The sequence below is a fragment of the Littorina saxatilis genome, linkage group LG8 (genome assembly GCF_037325665.1).
Source record: "Littorina saxatilis isolate snail1 linkage group LG8, US_GU_Lsax_2.0, whole genome shotgun sequence".
Lineage (NCBI taxonomy): Eukaryota > Metazoa > Mollusca > Gastropoda > Littorinimorpha > Littorinidae > Littorina > Littorina saxatilis.
The window spans coordinates 45410454-45431104 of NC_090252.1; the positions used below are offsets into that span (position 1 = coordinate 45410454).

Consider the following 20651-nt stretch of genomic DNA (forward strand, 5'->3'; position numbering starts at 1 on the left):
GTCACGAGAATATTTTACAAACAAAGTCAATTTTAAGTACTGTACATCATTAAGGATTATATTACGTCAAACTGGTTGAATATTTAATCTTGCTTTAAAAGACATCCACTGCCCCTTCTCCTTTCCTGAATATTTCTTGAAACAGACGAACAAACAAACAAACAGACGAACAAACAGACAAACAAAGAAAAGGAGCATGTAATGCACAACATAAGTATAATTACCCCCCCTTTCCCTCTCTCCACACCCATCATCTGAAAATGACGTTAATGTATATAAGCTATGCATCAGAAAATACACCAATAATCTGTTTATGAAAAATATAACCACAAAAGCGAATAAATAACTTAAAAATAAGGGGAACCAAAAAATGCACCCCTCCCCCCCGCTCCCCCCCCCCACTCCCCCCCCTCCCCCCCCCCCCCACTCCCCCCCCCCCCCCAACTTTTATCTTTCATGCACAGATAAAGACACCTCTCCCCTGCCTGCCTGCCTGCCTGCCTGCCTGCCTGCCTGCCCCACCCCTCCCAACAAAAATACAGACTGACACGCAGACAGATGCACTCATCTAAACATACCTATAAATTGATATGTGCCGGTAAATAAATAAATAAATTAACCAAAAAATAAAACAAACAAAAAAATCAAAAACAAACCCAGAATAAAAGAAAACACAGACAAACACACATACAGACACACACAGACACATGTACACACTCACCCCCCCCCCCTACCAAACCCCCACACACACACTACAAGAAAGGCCAATAAGAAAGGGAGATAACTGACCTGTTTCAGGTGTCAATCCTCTCCCGCCCTGTCTTTCTGGTGAAGTCTGGGAAGACAGCGCCCTTCCTGGCGACTCATCTGTGGGGGAACTCTCAATTGTCTGCACACACACACACCAGTTAAGAATAAGGATGGGCGGGGATGTAGCTCAGTCGGTAGCGCGCTGGATTTGTATCCAGTCGGCCGCTGTCAGCGTGAGTTCGTCCCCACGTTCGGCGAGAGATTTATTTCTCAGAGTCAACTTTGTGTGCAGACTCTCCTCGGTGTCCGAACACCCCCGTGTGTACACGCAAGCACAAGACCAAGTGCGCACGAAAAAGATCCTGTAATCCATGTCAGAGTTCGGTGGGTTATAGAAACACGAAAATACCCAGCATGCTTCCTCCGAAAACGGCGTATGGCTGCCTAAATGGCGGGGTAAAAAACGGTCATACACGTAAAATTCCACTCGTGCAAAAAACACGAGTGTACGTGGGAGTTTCAGCCCACGAACGAAGAAGAAGAAGAAGAAGAATAAGGATAAGGCTAAGATTTCATATAGTCCTGTGAGGTTACCTGGAGAAAGCGAGCTGCCATACAGTATACCATCGCTACCCTTTTTTTTCTCCCCCTGCATACTTGTATTCATGTTTCCAAGCCCTGAGACATTCGCTGTGAACTTGGGATCTTTATCGTGTGCATGCGTGCACACGGGGCTGTTCGGACCCCGAGGAGAGTCTGCACAAAGTTGACTCTGGAAAATAAATCCCTCGCCGAACGTGGGGATCGAACCCAAGCCGATTAGCCACAACTAGTTTCGAAGCCAGCGCCGCTACCAACTGAGCTATTTCCCCTAGGTGCTTAGCAATTTTAAACAAGTCGTAAGGCAAAATTACTACATTTAGTCAAGCTGTGGAACTCACAGAATGAAACTGAACGTAGTCCGCCGCTAGTGCAAAAGGCAGTGAAAGTGACGAGCCTGTTTGGCGCAGTAGCGATTGCGCTGTGCTTCATAGCACGCTTTACTGTACCTCTCTTCGTTTAAACTTTCTGAGCGTGTTTTTAATCCAAACATATCATATCTATATGTTTTTGGAATCAGGAACCGACAAGGAATAAGATGAAATAGTTTTTGAATCGATTTCGGAAATTTAATTTTGATCATAATTTTTATATTTTTAATTTTCAGAGCTTGTTTTTAATCCGAATATAACATATCTATATGTTTTTGGAATCAGAAAATGACGAAGAATAAAATGAAATTGTTTTTGGATCGTTTAATAAAAAATAATTTTAATTACAAGTTTCCGATTTTTAATGACCAAACTCACTCATTAGTTTTTAAGCCACCCAGCTGAAATGCAATACCAAACCCCGGCCTTCGTCGAAGATTGCTTTGCCAAAATTTCAATCAATTTAACTGAAAAATGAGGGTGTGACAGTGCCGCCTCAACTTTTACAAAAAGCCGGATATGACGTCATCAAAGGTATTTATCAAAAAAATGAAAAAAACGTCCGGGGATATCATACCCAGGAACTCTCATGTCAAATTTCATAAAGATCGGCCCAGTAGTTTTGTCTGAATCGCTCTACACACACACACACAGACAGACACACACACATACACCACGACCCTCGTCTCGATTCCCCCCTCTATGTTAAAACATTTAGTCAAAACTTGACTAAATGTAAAAACAACAACAATTCGAAAAACAAAGGGGAGTAAGCGTTCTAAATGCATACGACATGTGTAATAGGGTAAGCGAGAGTTATTCGGAACCTGTCTCCTGGCACCTGAGAGAATAACGAGCATTGAAAGGAACAAGCGACTTTCGTACACTTACTCTATTGTACATGTCGTACGCACTTAACAGCGCTTGCTTCCCTCCCTTTATTAGATCGCTAAACAGCACTCATTTGTTTAAGATTCTTTCAACCAAAACAAGAAAGGTTAATGTTTAAATAGGAAGCACAGCATAGTTGGCAGCCAGAATAGAAGCATGTGCCCAATGTATCTTCTTCTTCTTCTGCGTTCGTGGGCTGAAACTCCCACGTACACTCGTGTTTTTTGCACGAGTGGAATTTTACGTGTAAGACCGTTTTTTACCCCGCCATTTAGGCAGCCATACGCCGTTTTCGGAGGAAGCATGCTGGGTATTTTCGTGTTTCTATAACCCACCGAACTCTGACATGGATTACAGGATCTTTTTCGTGCGCACTTGGTCTTGTGCTTGCGTGTACACACGGGGGGGGGGGGGGGGGGGGGGGGGGGGGGTTCGGACACCGAGGAGAGTCTGCACACAAAGTTGACTCTGAGAAATTGTTTGTTTGTTTATTTGTTGCTTAACGTCCAGCCGACTACGCAGAGCCATATCAGGACGAGGAAGGGGGGGATGAAGGGGGCCACTTGTCAAGCGATTCCTGTTTACAAATGCACTAACCCATTACTTGTGTCCCAGCAGGCTTTAGTAAAACTAAATTAATACCTACTGGAAGATTACCAGTTTCCAGTATGTTAAAATAGGCTTAACCTATCTACTGCTGGACTTACATCAGAACACTAACAGATTAAACTATACATGAATCGCGAGACAAGCGGCAAGAGAAGAGATTTTTGGAAAAAATACAGGTGAATGAGCAAGAAGGCAGAAAAAAGAAAAGAATTCATGAAGAAAAAGAGAGCATGACAGGAAAGAGGAACCAAAAATCTACCTAACAGCAAACTAGAAAGCTCCTGCGGTTCCAAAAACAGGAGGGGCTTTTAATTTCATAACCGCAGTGCCCCACTGCGGGACTCTGAGAAATAAATCTCTCGCCGAACGTGGGGACGAACTCACGCTGACAGCGGCCAACTGGATACAAATCCATGTCGTACGCACTTGAGAACGCTTACTTCCCTCCGTTTATTAGATCGCTAAACAGCACTCAGTTGTTCAAGATTCTTTCAACCAAAACAAGAAAGGTTAACTATAAAAAACAAACAAGAAGAGCAAACGCTCGATCGAGTCACTTTCGCAGTTCTGAATATTATATGAGGCATCAGATGGACAGGAAGAAATTGCTATTCACAACACAATGCATACCTGAAGAATTCAAGACATACCTGTGACCTTGAAAAAGGTCAAAGGTCACCAAAGCAGACGTCAAAGTGTAGAGGTCACTGGGAGTCACGTTCACATAAAATTTGAGCCCGGTCACTTTTATAGTTTCCGAGAAAAGCCCAACGTTAAGTTGTGTGTTGCCGAACAGAAAAGGCTAGTTATCTCCCTTGTTTTTCTGATAACGTTCGTAAAAGGCTACAGATGTAAATACTTTGATGTAAAGAATAATCCTACAAAGTTTCAATCACATCCGATGAACTTTGTCAAAGATATAAAATGTCTAATTTTTCCTTTGACGCTGACCTGTGACCTTGAAAAAGGTCAAAGGTCAACGAAACCATCGTTAAAGTGTAGAGGTCATTGGAGGTCACGACTAAACAAAATATGAGCCCGATCGCTTTGATAGTTTCCGAGAAAAGTCCAACGTTAAGGTGGTGTCTACGGACGGCCGGCCGGACGGCCGGCCGGCCGGCCGGCCGGACAGACTAACACTGACCGATTACATAGAGTCACTTTTTCTCAAGTGACTCAAAAAGTAATCATACAGACTCTCAGAATTACTTTGAAATCAAGGATAAATAGTCCTGGCATAGTCTTATCTTATGTCTGTGTTTTTGAGTACAGTATTTCGTCTGCTTCATTGCTAAATGCTTAAGCTATTTCAATTTTAGTTTGTTGATCACTTGCTCTCTCTCTCCCGTCACCCCCCCACTCTCTCTCTCTCTCTTATTTTTGTGTGCATACACACACACAGACACACACACACACACACACACACACACACACACACACACACACACACACACCTTATTTGCACTCAGCTCACTCATTCATAAATATTACCTTTTTTTTCTCCCATAATAAACAAATGCTAAACATATTTTTACAATAATAAAAAGAAATTTCAGACACAAATCCAACCACATCTAAAGAACATTTAAATACTACATGTATAAATGTTCAATCAGAACAAAACAACAGGAACAAAATGTAAAATGATGTATTAGGATAAAAACTTGTAAAAGTATTTGAAAGTTCTAAATTACAAGTACATATACTTGAATTGATTAAAGGAAGAATTTACAAAATCTTGGTCAGTAAGGTAAATGCAATAAAACAGAAGGCATTCAAGAACTTCAAAGAATGAGAACAAAATTCCCTAAAATAAAAAGCAAATAAAATTAAGAAATCAGGAGTACAGTGTTTTTTTAATTTTTTTTTAATTTTTTTTAAATTTTTTTTTACACATAACACCCATAAAACATGACAAATTAGATGCAAAAACTTAACTGTAGTATTAATTTCTCAACAAATAATTGAGGATGAACATCTGAAGAAAAAATAAAGCAATGATGTTCATGCAATGACAAAACAAATTTGCCGGTAAACAAAATCCCCTGCTCTCAAAATTGTATAACAATACAAACATAGAACCAGCTAGTATTTGTTTGTTTGTTTGTTTGTTTGCTTTACGCCCAGCCGACCACGAAGGGCCATATCAGGGCGGTGCTGCTTTGACATATAACGTGCGCCACACACAAGATAGAAGTCGCAGCACAGGCTTCGTGTCTCACCCAGTCACATTATTCTGACACCGGACCAACCAGTCCTAGCACTAACCCCATAATGCCAGACGCCAGGCGGAGCAGCCACTAGATTGCCAATTTTAAAGTCTTAGGTATGACCCGGCCGGGGTTCGAACCCACGACCTCCCGATCACGGGGCGGATGCCTTACCACTGATTAATAAACTAACTAATAAATAACCATAAACTTACAAGGTTTGACAAACAGGCACTGAAAAAATTCTCCACAGCACTTGTCAGGCATGCACACAGGGCAGACATATAAAAAAAATGATATCTATATCTCAGTTGCGTTTGAGTGAGTCAACGGCAACTTGAACTCAGTTGAATGCATTAATTTCAACGGCATTAAAAGCGTCCCACATACGCTGCTAACCACAAACGAACAAATAAAAACTAAAAGTGATAAAGAAATGAACACATGTATGCTAAAAGAAATAATGAAGGACATTAATACATTTCTTTTAAATAAAATGAAAAAAAAATGAAAAAAAGGTGCAGGCCTGAATTGGGGTGAAGGGACATAAGGCAGAAGGGGAGGACATTGAATGATTGTTTAGAGTTATATACCTTTATCTCAGGTACCGCTTGTTCCTTGCAGCAACAACAAAATTTGACAAAGTATTTAAAGTACTGAAGAGCGATCGACACACTAACAGTAACAATAAAAGCAAAAAAGCAAAAATTTGTTCTTTCTACTTTGAAAGTAGGTCATGCTTGAACTAATGTTGACATTCAAGGTCTCCGTTGAATTAAAACATGCTTGTTCAGCGTCTGTTCAAATGTCAACATGCTAGCCCCTATTCAGAAACTGACTTCCTTCTTCAGTGTATGTTAGTGATTTATTCACGCATGCAGTTTTGAATTGGTTTCGTGCTTTCGCGAGGATGAAATTATTCATGGTTTAATGTTACTTTCTGGTATGAATGACATGCAGTTTTTATGCAAGTATTCCCATGTCACTCCAAGCCGCTCATTTTTATGAATGACTTCATGTGAAAAACTGTGAGTTTCTAAAGTTACGATCATCTGAGGCGTAGAAAGGAATTTTGTTGTTGAATAAGAAGGTAAAATATCAACTAGGCCAAATGCTTTCACTTTTAAAATTAAGGTTATAGTGTGCTGCTTACCATGTGCAGGGTGTGTGTGATTGTGTGTGAGTGTGTGTGTGTGTGTGTGTGTGTGTGTGTGTGTGTGTGTGTGCGTGAATGTGTGTGTGTGTGTGTGTGTGTTTTATGGTGTGACTCACTAATAAAAAATGTTTATGACAAGGTATATCTGGAGTGTATCTACCACTATTTTTCATCTGAAGCACAGAGAGAGAGAGAGAGAGAGAGAGAGAGAGAGAGAGAGAGAGAGAGAGAGAGAGAGAGAGAGAGAGAGAGAGAGAGAAAGAGAGAGAGAGCGAGAGAGAGCGAGAGAGAGAGACAGAGAGAGAGAGGAGAGAGAGAGTGAGACAGAGAGAGAGAGTGAGAAAGAGTGAGAAAGAGAGAGAGAGAGACAGAGAGAGAGAGTGAGAAAGAGAGAAAGAAGCCAGCACACACACACACACACACACACACACACACACACACACACACAGAGAAGCATGCAGGAAAAGCATGAAAATCAGAAATTCTAAACAATTATATAGCTTCTACTGTACTTCAACTAAACTCGGAGCGGCTTCAAAGTTCCAGGATAAATGCACAAAATTACGCCAAACCTGTTAACTTTATTTTTCAGTTTATTCCTAAAAACCATATGAGAAGAAAATTTTCAAATAAAATGCTTTACGAAAGAATAAAAGTGAATAAGTTCTGCGACATAAAATTATGAATAAGTACTATTATTTCTATAAGCTTCTTGTGGGGAAAAAATCAGAACCCCTATAAAACATATGGAAAAATAAAAATCAAAGTTTCTTCTACAATGTTTGAGTAAAAACATACATCTCAATTTGTGAGCACACACACTCATCTTTGAGTGTTTGTATCATTAGCTCTGAATTGTGTATTTCTGTGATCAAGAAAAGAGAAAGAGAGACAGAGAGAAATACAGAGACAGACACACAAACAGAGATTAAAAAACAATCAGAAAGAGAAAATGGATATTAACAAGGATTTCAAAATAATTACATGTAGCACCAACACAAATTGCTATTTTTATAAATATATACACTTGCAAAAACGATGGGCATATATATGCAGACATGGGAACCTCTGTTTTGCACTTGGAGTATTCTCAAACAAACTTAGCGTATTTTCAGAAAAATGAGCATACTCCATGCAGCATTTGAACATAAATGATTCAAACATGCGTCACAAGCGTCCGTCGCACCGTTAATTAAGTTTACCAATACATTTAAAACTGTTGCTTCTTTCAATGTTTACTGACAAAAACTGTGCCAATGTTTCAAAATACTGGATCAACTTCCGCATGCGCTTGTGAAAAGAAGTAGTCTAGGAATTTTTCTCGTCATATTTTTTTTCCACTGACCGTATTCTAGACAATCACGCGTACAAAATATGGCAAAATCGTATGGGTTCCCAGGTCTGTATATGCCTAATAAAAATTGTCGAATATGTCCACACTTGTTTGAATAATTAGTTATGACAAGCGCAATTAGCATCAATGTTAAAGTAACAAATTCATTTTTCACACAACCTCATCAAAAAAGGATAATAAAACCGTGAAAAGTAAAAAAATTATGGACTTATGCAAAACACCCAAGAATAAATTCAAACTTGCAACAAAAGCATTTATAAGTTTCTATAATAATATCACCCAGATATAGTAGCTTATTGCTTATGTGTGCACTAAAGTAATGCTTTAACCTGTGCCAACCACTTGTAAATTTTGTATATATGAGATTAACAATGACATTTGAAATATATTTTCTGTTAATAAAGAAGAGTTTAAAAAGCTGATTTGAATTTCTTTGCCCCCCAAACACCTTTTTTATTTTTTTTAACTTTTTTTATTTTTGTGTGTGCATCAATCTCTTTAAACCACAACTGAACAGAAGGAATCTCCCTGTCCTCCATCTTAAAATAGTACTAATTTTATTATGCAAGGTGTAACTTGTCAAGGTTTATGGAGGTAAGCTCTGATAAAATGTAAACAAAAACCCTGAACATATCACAGCATGAACTCAAAGAACAGTCAAAATTCGACTAAAACCTGAAGCACAAAAGAAGAATCCTAATTCATAGTTTAAAAGAGTTTCCCATGGTTCCCTTTAGGGCAAAGTCATGCTTATCAGTGAAACTCACTTAGGCTAACCTCTTTTAATACAAAATCTGCTTAAGGCAAACTACCCAAGCTAAACACATCCTACAGGAGTGTGTATTATCAAAGGGAACATTTTATTTTAATAGACTCTCCTCTGCTTTAATGTTTAATTAAGGACAACACCCAGTCCACCACCGACCCCCACACCCTCTGATCCCTACATCTGAACATTAGCTTACTATAATAATTTCTGCGTATGCATTTTAATTGATATCGTTGATTCAGTCTATCAATGTGTGTGTTTTGGTGTGCTAAGCATTGCTGGATTGAGTGAAAATAAACCGCAATACCAGGAAAAATTCCCAACCTTGGGCAATACATATTTTGTATTTTATTCCGTATTCATGTATTTACTTCTTGAAGACCCCCCCCCCATTCATGTATTTACTTCTTGAAGACTCCCACCCCCCCCCCCCCCCACTCTGTTACTACTCAACAGATTGATAATAGAGCCATATGGTTACTACATGTACAACATTTCACAGCACAAAACACTAGTAAAAAATATCAAAAAACAACTAAATATCACACGGCTAAAAGGCAATTCCATGCTGCAAATCTTGGAGCTTTATGCATTTCTTGTGGTTAATATCATGCTTTTGAGAACTGCATGCCAGCCCCTAACACAATCACAGACTTATCACCCTCAAAGGCATGCAAAAGAAAATTCTGACAACATTTCAGAATTTCCACAGGCAATTGAAGGAATGCACCATGTACAACATTAGAAATAAAAATTTAAAAAATGAAGAAAAAAATGAAGAAAAAAAACACACACACAAAAAACATTCAACATAGAACAGCTTTGATAGGAATAAATGTTCAGTCACAATCTCTAAAGGAAAAAGTATTATAAATTTATCACAAAATCACAGGCAGTTCAGTGAAAAGTTTGATGTTGATTTTCAATCATAAACAACATACCACACAAAATATTCAAAATCATCACAAGTCACCAGTGACAGTAGAGATGGTAACATGTAACATTTCACACAATCCTAACTTCAATAAAATAGCATACTCATTTAAATGAATTCAAATCACAATGAGATTTTTGTCAGAAACACACATGTAATCGTTGGGATAAATTACTTAAGAATAATGATTTCATCAACAAAACGTTCTTCCTAATATACTTTCAAAAACTCTTTGAAAGATAGTTCATAATCTCAAAACAAAAGATTAAGTTAAGGAGGAATTTAACCATGTTGACTTTTTCTCAGATCATTTTAAATAAACAACTATGGGAATCACAAAATAACGTTAAAAAAATCCAACATAAATGACAATTCTTCCCCACAAAAATGTCTCTAGCATGCAAGACAGCATTCACCAACACATACTTTCACTCCTACCAGATCTGTGTGTTCTTATATAAACAGTGTACTATATAAGTTTAAAGTACACCATTTTTACCTCTGAAAAATATCACAGATTGTAACCTGTTTTGTAATTACCCCCAAAATGAAAACGTTAAATAACCGTTTAACTCCATACGATAGAAGTTTCTTTCATTCAAAATAAAAACCTGTATACTTGCTGTATACAAAATTGAAACATAACACGCACACAAAATTCTTAACTCTAAAGGAGAGTCAACTGCAAAAATCTTACATTAGTTTCATTCATATGTGTTGAAATCAAATTACAGGTAACATATAAGGCAAAAGCATTAGTAAATCTTTTAATCCCTGGGAACTACCATAATCACAACTTATATAGCTGAGGAATACATGTATTATTACAGGGATCCCCAAAACTGTGCCTCCCTGCGTCAAGACAAACCGGTTCGAGAAATTCATGGAGGGGGACCTCTATTGAGGCGACACACTAAACCTGAATTAAGCAGGTCCCGGGATGCACTACTTATCCATTACCATGCGTACCATCGGTTCTGTTTTCAGAAAATATTTTGCCCGATCTGTACCAACACAAACTTATGGAGGTAATCTAACCGGCGTTATGATCATATTTTTTTTATGCAGGGCTCAGAGAACTTCAAATTATTATTATTATTATTATGATCATTTTTATGCGCCTAATCTAGATATAGCCCTAGGCGCTTACATATTAATTTCTGCCGTTTGAAATGGAATTTTTTACAGACAGACAGACAGACAAACAGACATTTTTTACACACAATATATACCGCATTCACATCGGCAAGTAAAGCTCAGTAGCCTATTACATTGACATAAGTGCATGGGTGCAACCTGGAAAATTCCAAAAACCGGCAAAAGTTGGGGTCCAGCTTTTTTAGTATTTAAAATGCCAAAAAAAAACCCTCTCCTGGAACAAAAACATCGGCAGCCAATGAAACCCAAAACCGGCTGCCGGCGTGCAGCCGGCAGAGTTGCACCCATGTAAGTGCTACAAAATTCATGTGCAAGGCAATTTGCACCTTTCAAAAATCTTAACCTTCTGGTTTTTGGACCCTGTAAAGGTCCACTGAGGGGGTGCTGGGACCCCTATACATTACAGCTGGGGGTCCCGGGACCCTACATGTGGAGTGTGGTGGGAAGCCCTGTGTTATCAAAAGTATGTGTTTAAATTTGTGGTGACTATATGTAACTATTTATACAATGCTAGCCAAAGTATTCTTGCTCCTACCTTATTCCGACGGCATAAACAATTGCTGTCATAAGCACCTCTACCACTTCATTGCAATTGCCACCACCAATTGCGTAATTATCATGACCAATTGCGTAATTCCAAGTTCAAAATAACAATGATAAAATTGAAAATGAATTCCTGAGTGAAAATATTCTCTTTTTGCTGAATAAAAAGTGCGTCCTTGATTATTTTTTCATGATTCCAAAAAAAGGTCAATGACTTTATAACAGTCAAAAATGCTGTTGAAAAAACAACAACCATATGTTTTGTGGAAAAAATGTATAATGTTGATATCCTAAAATATCACAATTGCCACTTTCACATCATTTTCTGCGAAATTGAAATTTCATTACCAAGGCATGAAATCCCTAGTCTCCCGTGACTACATTTTCAAAGGTGAAACATAATTTCAAAGTCAATTAAATGACCTGCACTTCAACAATCGGAATGCAATTCATAACATAGTCTCTCTGTGTGTGCAAAAATAACATAAATATTCAGAACTTTTATACTTTATACGGATTCGACCCTGTAGCCAACAAGGAGATAACACTAAAGAATGTCTCCGATACAAAAGTAATCATTCTTGTACGTGATAACTAAGCTATACCTCTGCTCACCTTTTGTGCTAAATAATGGCGCTTTTAACTAGGGGTATACTGATAAAGTCGCAAAAAAGTACTGCTGTAAATATACAAAGCAACTTCCCTATTCAAATTCCCATATTTTTTTTATTAATTTTTGTTCTGATCTTTTTAATTTTCACCCTCCCTCTCCCTCTGTCCCTTTAGAGACAAACATTTGAAACAAATATCACAGAACATCCTTTTGCTGTTTACGGTAGGTTTTTTAAGTAGGTTTTTCATCTAGCAGGACACATAAGAGTTACAATTATGTAAAACAAAATTGACACTATTATTTGCACCTTGCCTCAACCAAATTTCAAACATAAGCAAAAATATCAGAAATGCATCGCCTAACTGGCTACCACAGAAAACCACCAGGGAAGAAATTGACATCACCAAAAACACAACATCACAACTTCAGGAAAAAAAGTCATTTAACATTCAGTCCCCCAAAAAGTGTGCGAGAAAAAAAACACAGATCACACAATCCAACATGGAGACTCGATCAACACAGAAACGCAAATTTATCACACACAGGATCGTCACACACAGGATTCGTGAGGAGGCTTCAACCTTTGACCTGACGATGACCTTACCCTTTTGACCCCTGTAATAATCAGCGTGCTAGTTTTGGTGGGCGTGCGGGGTCGGCGTGATCGGTCCATCAGCTCTCGGATGGCAGTGTCGGCCACGGATTCGACCCCGTTTATCACAACAAGTTCTGCAAGACACGAGAGGACGACAAACACAGAGGGTGATAGGCCACATTGCAACATGCTTCCGTCATCCAACATGCAAGGGGGGGTAAATACATTTCAAAGTGTGGCTTCGATTTAAACTCCCCTGCCTGTATCGCGAAACGCGTATATCGCGATCTGATTCTTTGGACCCCAAAGACAGCGATATAGTGGAAGTCTACCATATTAGGACTGGCATTTTGAATTTTCTGGGTCGAAGATCAGTGAATGTTGCATTAAACGTTCCATTAACATACCTTTCTTGGTTTTTCTTTTAATTCCGAACTTTGCAACGTTGGCACCGTCTATATGTTTTTTTGGATTTTTGAATTATCTGCAAAAATCTGAGTTGCGAACTCGGTTTATATGGGCTTATTTTTCTGAGCCCCTCTCATGTAACATGAGGGACTCTAGAAGGGGCTTTTTCACTCACTTGTTTAACCTTTTAACTACCATACCGCCCGATACCGCCCGTCTTCCGCCATTGCCGCTATTCCCATACCGCCCGATACCGCCCCTCGCCGGTGTAGCGTCTGTTTCGGTTGTTTGCGGTTGTTGTGCGCGAGCAGTAGTAATAAGACGGTTGCAAATGCATTGTGGGATTGTCTCACTTCCGCCTTGTTTTTTTCCCATGTGCTTTCGATCTCTGTGAGAGTTACAATCGATCTTTTTTCACCAAATCTTTTGGGCGCTTGGTGCCGACATGGATTCAGATGACAGTGATCCTGATTTCATGACTATGCTTTATTATCTCCACGAAAATAGACATCAATTAGAAGATTCTGGCTACGACATCAGCATTTCTGTGAACACTGCTGATCTGACCTACTTTGATCGTTCAATGAATATCAACAAGTGACAGCGAAACGGATGATATACCGGAGCAACAAGTAAACGTAATTTTTCAACTTTATTGACAGGTAAACAGGTAGATAAATCATGATAACACTGCGACATACATACCACCAAGAAGAAGAACACATACTCTTTGAAGTTTGATCCCTATCCAATAACATACCAATTTTTTTTATCAATCTGACAAAGAGAAACTGAGTAATAATAATTTAAACACGCATACCCGTTTTTGACCGTCTCTGCTCAAAATAACTTGGGAGCTGAGGGATTCTACAGAACAATAAACTTGGTAGTTAAAAGGTTAAAGAAAATAAGAGAAAAATTCTATGCATTTTCTCTTATATATCCTCATAACCGTTTTCCAAGCCCAACTGCACTACCCCCCCCCCCCCCCCCCACCTTCAATTGGAACTCAAATCATTGGGTTGGGGAATTAAGAAATAAGAAATATGAGGATATAAGAGTGGGGTGGGGTGGTATGGGGGTGCATTGGCTAGATGGCAAAACACAGGAAAGTGCAGGAAAACGTTTGAATTGCAAAATAAATACTCTCTTTTGTACCTGCCAAAATAAGTATTGTGTCTGGAAGTTGCATTGGGGAAAAGTCTTTATGACTCTACTCTTTGTTTTTGATGTCACAGAAGGGAACGACCGGGATACACACACTTCACAGAGGGAAAAGGGTCTGAAATTTAGGGTTTGGGGAGAATAATGTATCAACTTCAAACCAACAAATCAAAGCCACACTTTTTTTTAGTATGAACTAAACATCAAGCATATGATATGTGTACATGTACACACAATGCAATGTAAAATCAATACCTCAAACACAACATTCAAATAAAAACCCACGCTCAAGAAATACAGCGCAAAACCGGCCCTACGGGGTCTACGGCACACAACATAACGGCAAGGGGGTGGAATAAAACCAATCGAAAAAGAAGAAACGAATATAAAAAGACAAATAGAAAAGATTGAGGAAAGAGGGGGGGGGGGATCGTAGATAAGACCACAGAGAACTGATCGCCCCCTCCCCCCCTTTAAATTATAAAATTAAAAACAATAATGAAAAAAAATGAAAAAAAAGACACGAAGAAAAAAGAAGAGGGAAGGGGAAGAAAATCCCAGGTTCATGTAAATCTCGGAGCTTCCAAGACTATAAACCATCTTTGCTGCCGAAAAGGAAAAGTATATATATGTACACATACAATGTATGTACAGAGAGTAAGAAAAACACTACTAGTTCTACGTCACCAAAACAACATTGCAAGCTGTTAAGTTCAAATTGGTAAGCCAAACCTCGTTAATGGCGCTTACAATATTACGAAAACCGTCAATCAACCAGCGAAACGAGCCAATGAGTGAGTCTCGTGCAACGTGCAGGATATACTCACTGGTATTTGACGTCCTAGGTATTGGCCTGTCAAGGTCATAAGGTTTCTCTTAGGTCAAGGTCAGAAAGATGGTAGGTCAAGGTCAAAGTATGGAGGTGGGGTGAGGGTGGTGGTTTGTTTGTTTGTTTGTTTGCTTAACGCCCAGCCGACCACGAAGGGCCATATCAGGGCGCTGAGGGTGGTGGTGGTCGTGGAATATAAACATTAACAAGAAGGGCAAAGCCCATACGACTCACATGCTTGACCTTGACCTTTACATGACATCATACACTAAAAACTGCTTTACACATTTTTCCTACCAAAATACATGTGACCTTGACCCAAGGTCAAGGTCATCCAAGGTCATGCAACACAAAGCTGTTAATTCAAGACATAGGAAGTACAATGGTGCTTATTGGCTCTTTCTACCATGAGATATGGTCACTTTTAGTGGTTCACTACCTTATTTTGGTCACATTTCATAAGGGTCAAAGTGACCTTGACCTTGATCATATGTGACCAAATGTGTCTCATGATGAAAGCATAACATGTGCCCCACATAATTTTTAAGTTTGAAACAGTTATCTTCCATAGTTCAGGGTCAAGGTCACTTCAAAATATGTATACAATCCAACTTTGAAGAGCTCCTGTGACCTTGACCTTGAAGCAAGGTAAACCAAACTGGTATCAAAAGATGGGGCTTACTTTGCCCTATATATCATATATAGGTGAGGTATTGAATCTCAAAAACTTCAGAGAAAATGGGAAAAATGTGAAAAATAGCTGTTTTTTAGACAACATTTATGGCCCCTGCGACCTTGACCTTGAAGCAAGGTCAAGATGCTATGTATGTTTTTTGGGGCCTTGTCATCATACACCATCTTGCCAAATTTGGTACTGATAGACTGAATAGTGTCCAAGAAATATCCAACGTTAAAGTTTTCCGGACGGACGGACGGACGGACATCCGGACGTCCGGACGGACGGACGGACGGACGGACGGACGGACGACTCGGGTGAGTACATAGACTCACTTTTGCTTCGCATGTGAGTCAAAAAGCAATAAAAACTGTTTATCTGATAACAGGCTGCCAATGGTTAGTTCGATAACTTGCCTGACGAAAATTGAAAAATAACCTAATCGCAGAAGACAGATGTGTACAAACGTAAACAGAAGAAATATCCCTATATTTACAAACGGCTAACTTGAAGCAGAATGAACAGAGAGTGAGTGGAGGAGAAACGGAGAGGAACAGAGAGAAAAAAACTCAATGGTGTGACAACTACACAAGACGGGGCAAAAGTCCTCACAGATCACTGTCAAAGACTGAACCAATTGAAAAGTAGGGGGAAACATTGGAGGGGAGACACAAAAGAAGGGGGTGGGGGGAGTGGGTGGCAGAGACATGGGCATTTAATAGTGATACTAAGAGATCACACACAAAGTTTGGGGTGGGCTGCGGCAGCTTTTTCTGTGCTTCCCGTCTATATAGGAGCCAGTTAGATTCATAACAAGCAAACTGGACTCATCCCCTTACGTTTAATTTTCCGACAAACACAAATTATACAATGAATACAATCTAGAAATTTGTATCCAAGGTTTTGCCAACAATCTAGCCATTCTATAAACAGTACAGTTGTTCGAACAAAATTAGGTTCAGTTTATTTCCAGGATTCGTCTATTCAGGAATATGCCCCCTTCCCCTCAATAAAACTGACATATTTACGTTCAGTTCATTTCCAGGATTCGTCTATTCAGGACTATGCCCCCTTCCCCTCAATAAAACTGACATATTAATCAATACCTGCACTGAATCCTTTGAGCAATGCTCACTGCAGCTATTCTCAAACTCGAGACAGCTTCTGTGAGTTGGAATGTTCAAACAGCAACTGTTTGAGGCAGAAGGGGTCAAAGTGAGTGTATTTCCTGTAGTGTTTCGCCGATCTCGCTGAAAGTCACGTGATGCGAAGGGAAATAGGTAGAATTTGATGTTTTTCTATCTTTTTCCGCATTTCTTAGAAATTTGATTGGCTGAATGCCGCACACGCATTCAGGAATTCTATAAAATTCTCCTGTCGAACCGCCATTTTGGAAACGCTAAGGTAGTTCAAATCAGTTAACAGCAGTCACACGCTGAGCACGAGATTGAGCAGTACTGTACTTTCCTACAAGGAATCAACCCAGGTGTATTTTCTGTATACAGGAAAAACACACACAGGAAATGCACCTGCAGGGAATACACCCACTTTTAGTTGGGGCGGTAGATGCTGGTGTTGTCGCTCTGATGCACGGGGTCAGTGTTCTGTATTGTTTCAGTATTGTTGATTTTGTTTTGCATTCTACTCTCTTAGACAATATGTGATAACCGGCAAGGTGCTGACTTTCTTTTGTGCATTGTTGATGGTGAATGCATGTTAATTTATTTTTAATATACTTTCTTATGTGATAACCAATGTGCTATATTTTCTCAGGACAAAGAACAAATGTTTATTTTGAATGTTTTATGTATGTTATTATTACGGACACAAACGCTCAGCAATGTAATTTCTCTTTTAGAGATTAATAAAGTTATTGTATTGTATTGTATTGTAGTTGACATAGACCCCTTCAGCGTCATCGAGCAGAGGGAAGGGAGAAAGTGAAAGTGAAAGACTTACCGGCAGAGCTGTCCCCTGGGTTTGAAGACATATAGGAAGCGTCCAGGTCGACTGGTATGTGCTTCTCTATGTAGTTAGGAGTCGCTGGTCACAAAACAAGAACAAAATCTTGTTAACAAATCAAAAAGCTCTGAAAAACAAAGGGAAGTTAGCGCTCTAAATGCATATGACATGTGTAATGGAGTAAGTGAGAGTTATTCGGAACCTGTATCCTGGCACCTGATAGAATAACAAGCATTGAAATGAACAAGCGACTTTCATCCTCAAATCTAAAAGTATAAAATCTTGACAGATTGAATATACAGTAGAACCTCCTTTTTAAGATCGTTAGCAGTCTTTCTGCTTTTAGATTTTAGCCTGAATCCTTTAACACCTGTATAAAGCAGCTACAGCTTCTCAAGAGAGAAGAAAACACTCACTGTTATGTTCGGCGTCTGGACAGCCATACTGCGGTTTCTGGGTGAATTTTTTATCGTTAGCCATCTATCTGCTTTTGGGGTTTAGCCTGAATACTTTCCCACCTGTATAATGCAGCTACAGCTTCTCCAGAGAGAACAAAAACACTCACTGTTATAGCCGGCGTCTGGACGGCCGTACTGCGGTTTCTGGGTAGTGGTGGTGGTGGTGGTGACCCTGGTTCCTCCGGGCGTGACCATCTGCGACACCTCGATGCGTCGTCGTGGCGACAGCTGACTGATGCTCGGCACCATGGAGTTGAGAAGCTGATCCGCTTCCGCTGGCTCCATGAACAGACACTGCACATGGCAATTCACATGTGGTTTAAACAGTTTTATTCAGATAATAGTGGACAATTTTTTTTAAAATAACTCCACCGGGTTTGTAGGTGTTGTGGATGAGTGACCTGTTTTTGCAAAACCTTTGACAAACTTCTTCTTCGTTCATGGGCTGAAACTCCCACGTTCACCTATGTTTTTGCTCGAGTGGGTTTTTACTTGTATGACCGTTGTTATCCCGCCTATTCAGGCAGCCTTATGTCTCTTTCGAGGGAAGCATGCTGGGTATTTTGGCGTTTCTATAACCCACCAAACTCTGACATGGGGGGTTCCCACTTTAACTGAGCTGTTGTTTGTGAAATTGTTCAACTTCTGAGAGCCCAGCTGGTTATCTCTCCATACACAGGATTGCTCGAATGCAGTGGTAGTGAAGGAGATAATTGGAATCGCCTCAACGTCCCGAAAATACGGTACACATTTAGTAAATCGCCGAGGCTACCTTCAGATAGTCTCAGCTAACCCAAAGCCCAAGGCGGGTCAAGCTCATCTCCGCAAAGCACGCGACCGTAGTACTTACTGAACCTATCTGCTTACATTCTGAGCACATTTTTAGAGTAAACATGAGATATCCATATATTTTTGAATTTAGGAGAAGCTGAAGCTCGTCGCGATATAACCTTCGTGGTTGAAAACGACGTTAAACACCAAATAAAGAAAGAAAAGAAAGAAAGAAAGAAGCTGAAGAATACAATGCGATAATTTTTTTTGTAACGGAAAATTCGATTTTAATGACATCTTTAATGAGCAAACTAATTAACATATTTTTAAGCTTCCAATCTGAAATGCAATTGCATAGTCCGGACTTCGTTGAAGATTGCTTGACCAAAATGTCAATCTATTTGGTTGAAAAATGTGCGGCCTCAACTTTCACTAAAAGCCGGATATGACGTCATCAAAGATATTAATCAAACAAATTTTAAAATGTCTGAGGCTATCATACCCAGGAACTCTCATGTGAAGTTTCATGAAGATCGGTCCAGTAGTTTTCTCTGAATCGTTCTACACGCACACACACACACACACACACACATACACCACCACCTCGTCTCGATTCCCAGTCTATGTTAAAACATTTTGTCAAAACTTGACTAAATGTAAAACAAGAAATGCAAACCTCTGCAGTGAGAGTACCAGTGGAGTAGTCAAAGCTACCAGGCTGTGACTGCAGCCGGAGGATCTGGCGACTACTGGGTGTTTTCTTCAGGTCTTCGATGTAGATGGTGCTCTCTCCGATGTACTCCTCGCCTGTAGTCAATAAAGCACAACAAAAAATACAGAAAGAACTCATTTGCTTCTCTCCTTTTATGCTCTCTCAGATTTACTCCTCGCCTGGAACCAATCAAGCATAACATTAACATTACAGAAAGAATTCATTCGATTCTCTCCCTTCATGCTAATCCATCATCGATGACACACCACACCTGTAACCAATAAAGCATAAACTACACAAATAATTCATTTGATTCTCTCCCTTTATGCTCTCCTAAATTGAGTAATCTGTCATCAATGACACACCTCACATGTAATGAATAAAGCGTTACAAAAAAATGACAGAAAGAATGCATTTGATTCTCTCCCTTTATGCTCTCCTAAACTGAGTAATCTGTCACATTCTTTTCTTTCTTTCTTTCTTTCTTTTCTTTATTTGGTGTTTAACGTCGTTTTCAACCATTCAAGGTTATATCGCGACGGGGAAAGGGGGGAGATGGGATAGAGCCACTTGTTAATTGTTTCTTGTTCACAAAAGCACTAATCAAAAAAATGCTCCAGGGGCTTGCAACGTAGTACAATATATGACCTTACTGGGAGAATGCAAGTTTCCAGTACAAAGGACTTAACATTTCTTACATACTGCTTGACTAAAATCTTTACAAACATTGACTATATTCTATACAAGAAACACTTAACAAGGGTAAAAGGAGAAACAGAACCGTTAGTCGCCTCTTACGACATGCTGGGGAGCATCGGGTAAATTCTTTCTCGTCCCAACCAATATGGGACTCCCCCTAACCCGCAGGGGGTAATCTGTCACAAATGACACAAGTTTTAATGCATAAGTTGAATTTTATGTGAGACTTTGAGTTATAACTGTGCATATTATCAAGAATCAAAAAACAAGAAAGGTAGGTTATTGGAACGTTTAATAATTGACGAAACAAAACGTTACTCTTACAATAGGTCGACACAGTGGTCTTTTAATTGGACTGACAAACGAACACTTATGAAACTTCTTCTTCTTCTTCTGCGTTCGTGGGCTGAAACTCCCAC

The 20651-nt window shown here is 39.4% G+C and overlaps 1 protein-coding gene across 1 annotated transcript in view; it reads right to left on the bottom strand.

The window, feature by feature from the left end:
* LOC138973665 (uncharacterized) overlaps positions 1–20651 on the bottom strand; it is a gene marked incomplete in the record, with an annotated part of 68488 nt that overhangs the window by 16747 nt on the left and 31090 nt on the right. Inside the window, 5 exon segments of the mRNA XM_070346396.1 lie at positions 790–889; positions 12563–12687; positions 17590–17673; positions 18158–18344; positions 19498–19628. Coding sequence (XP_070202497.1) covers positions 790–889; positions 12563–12687; positions 17590–17673; positions 18158–18344; positions 19498–19628 — 627 coding nt within the window.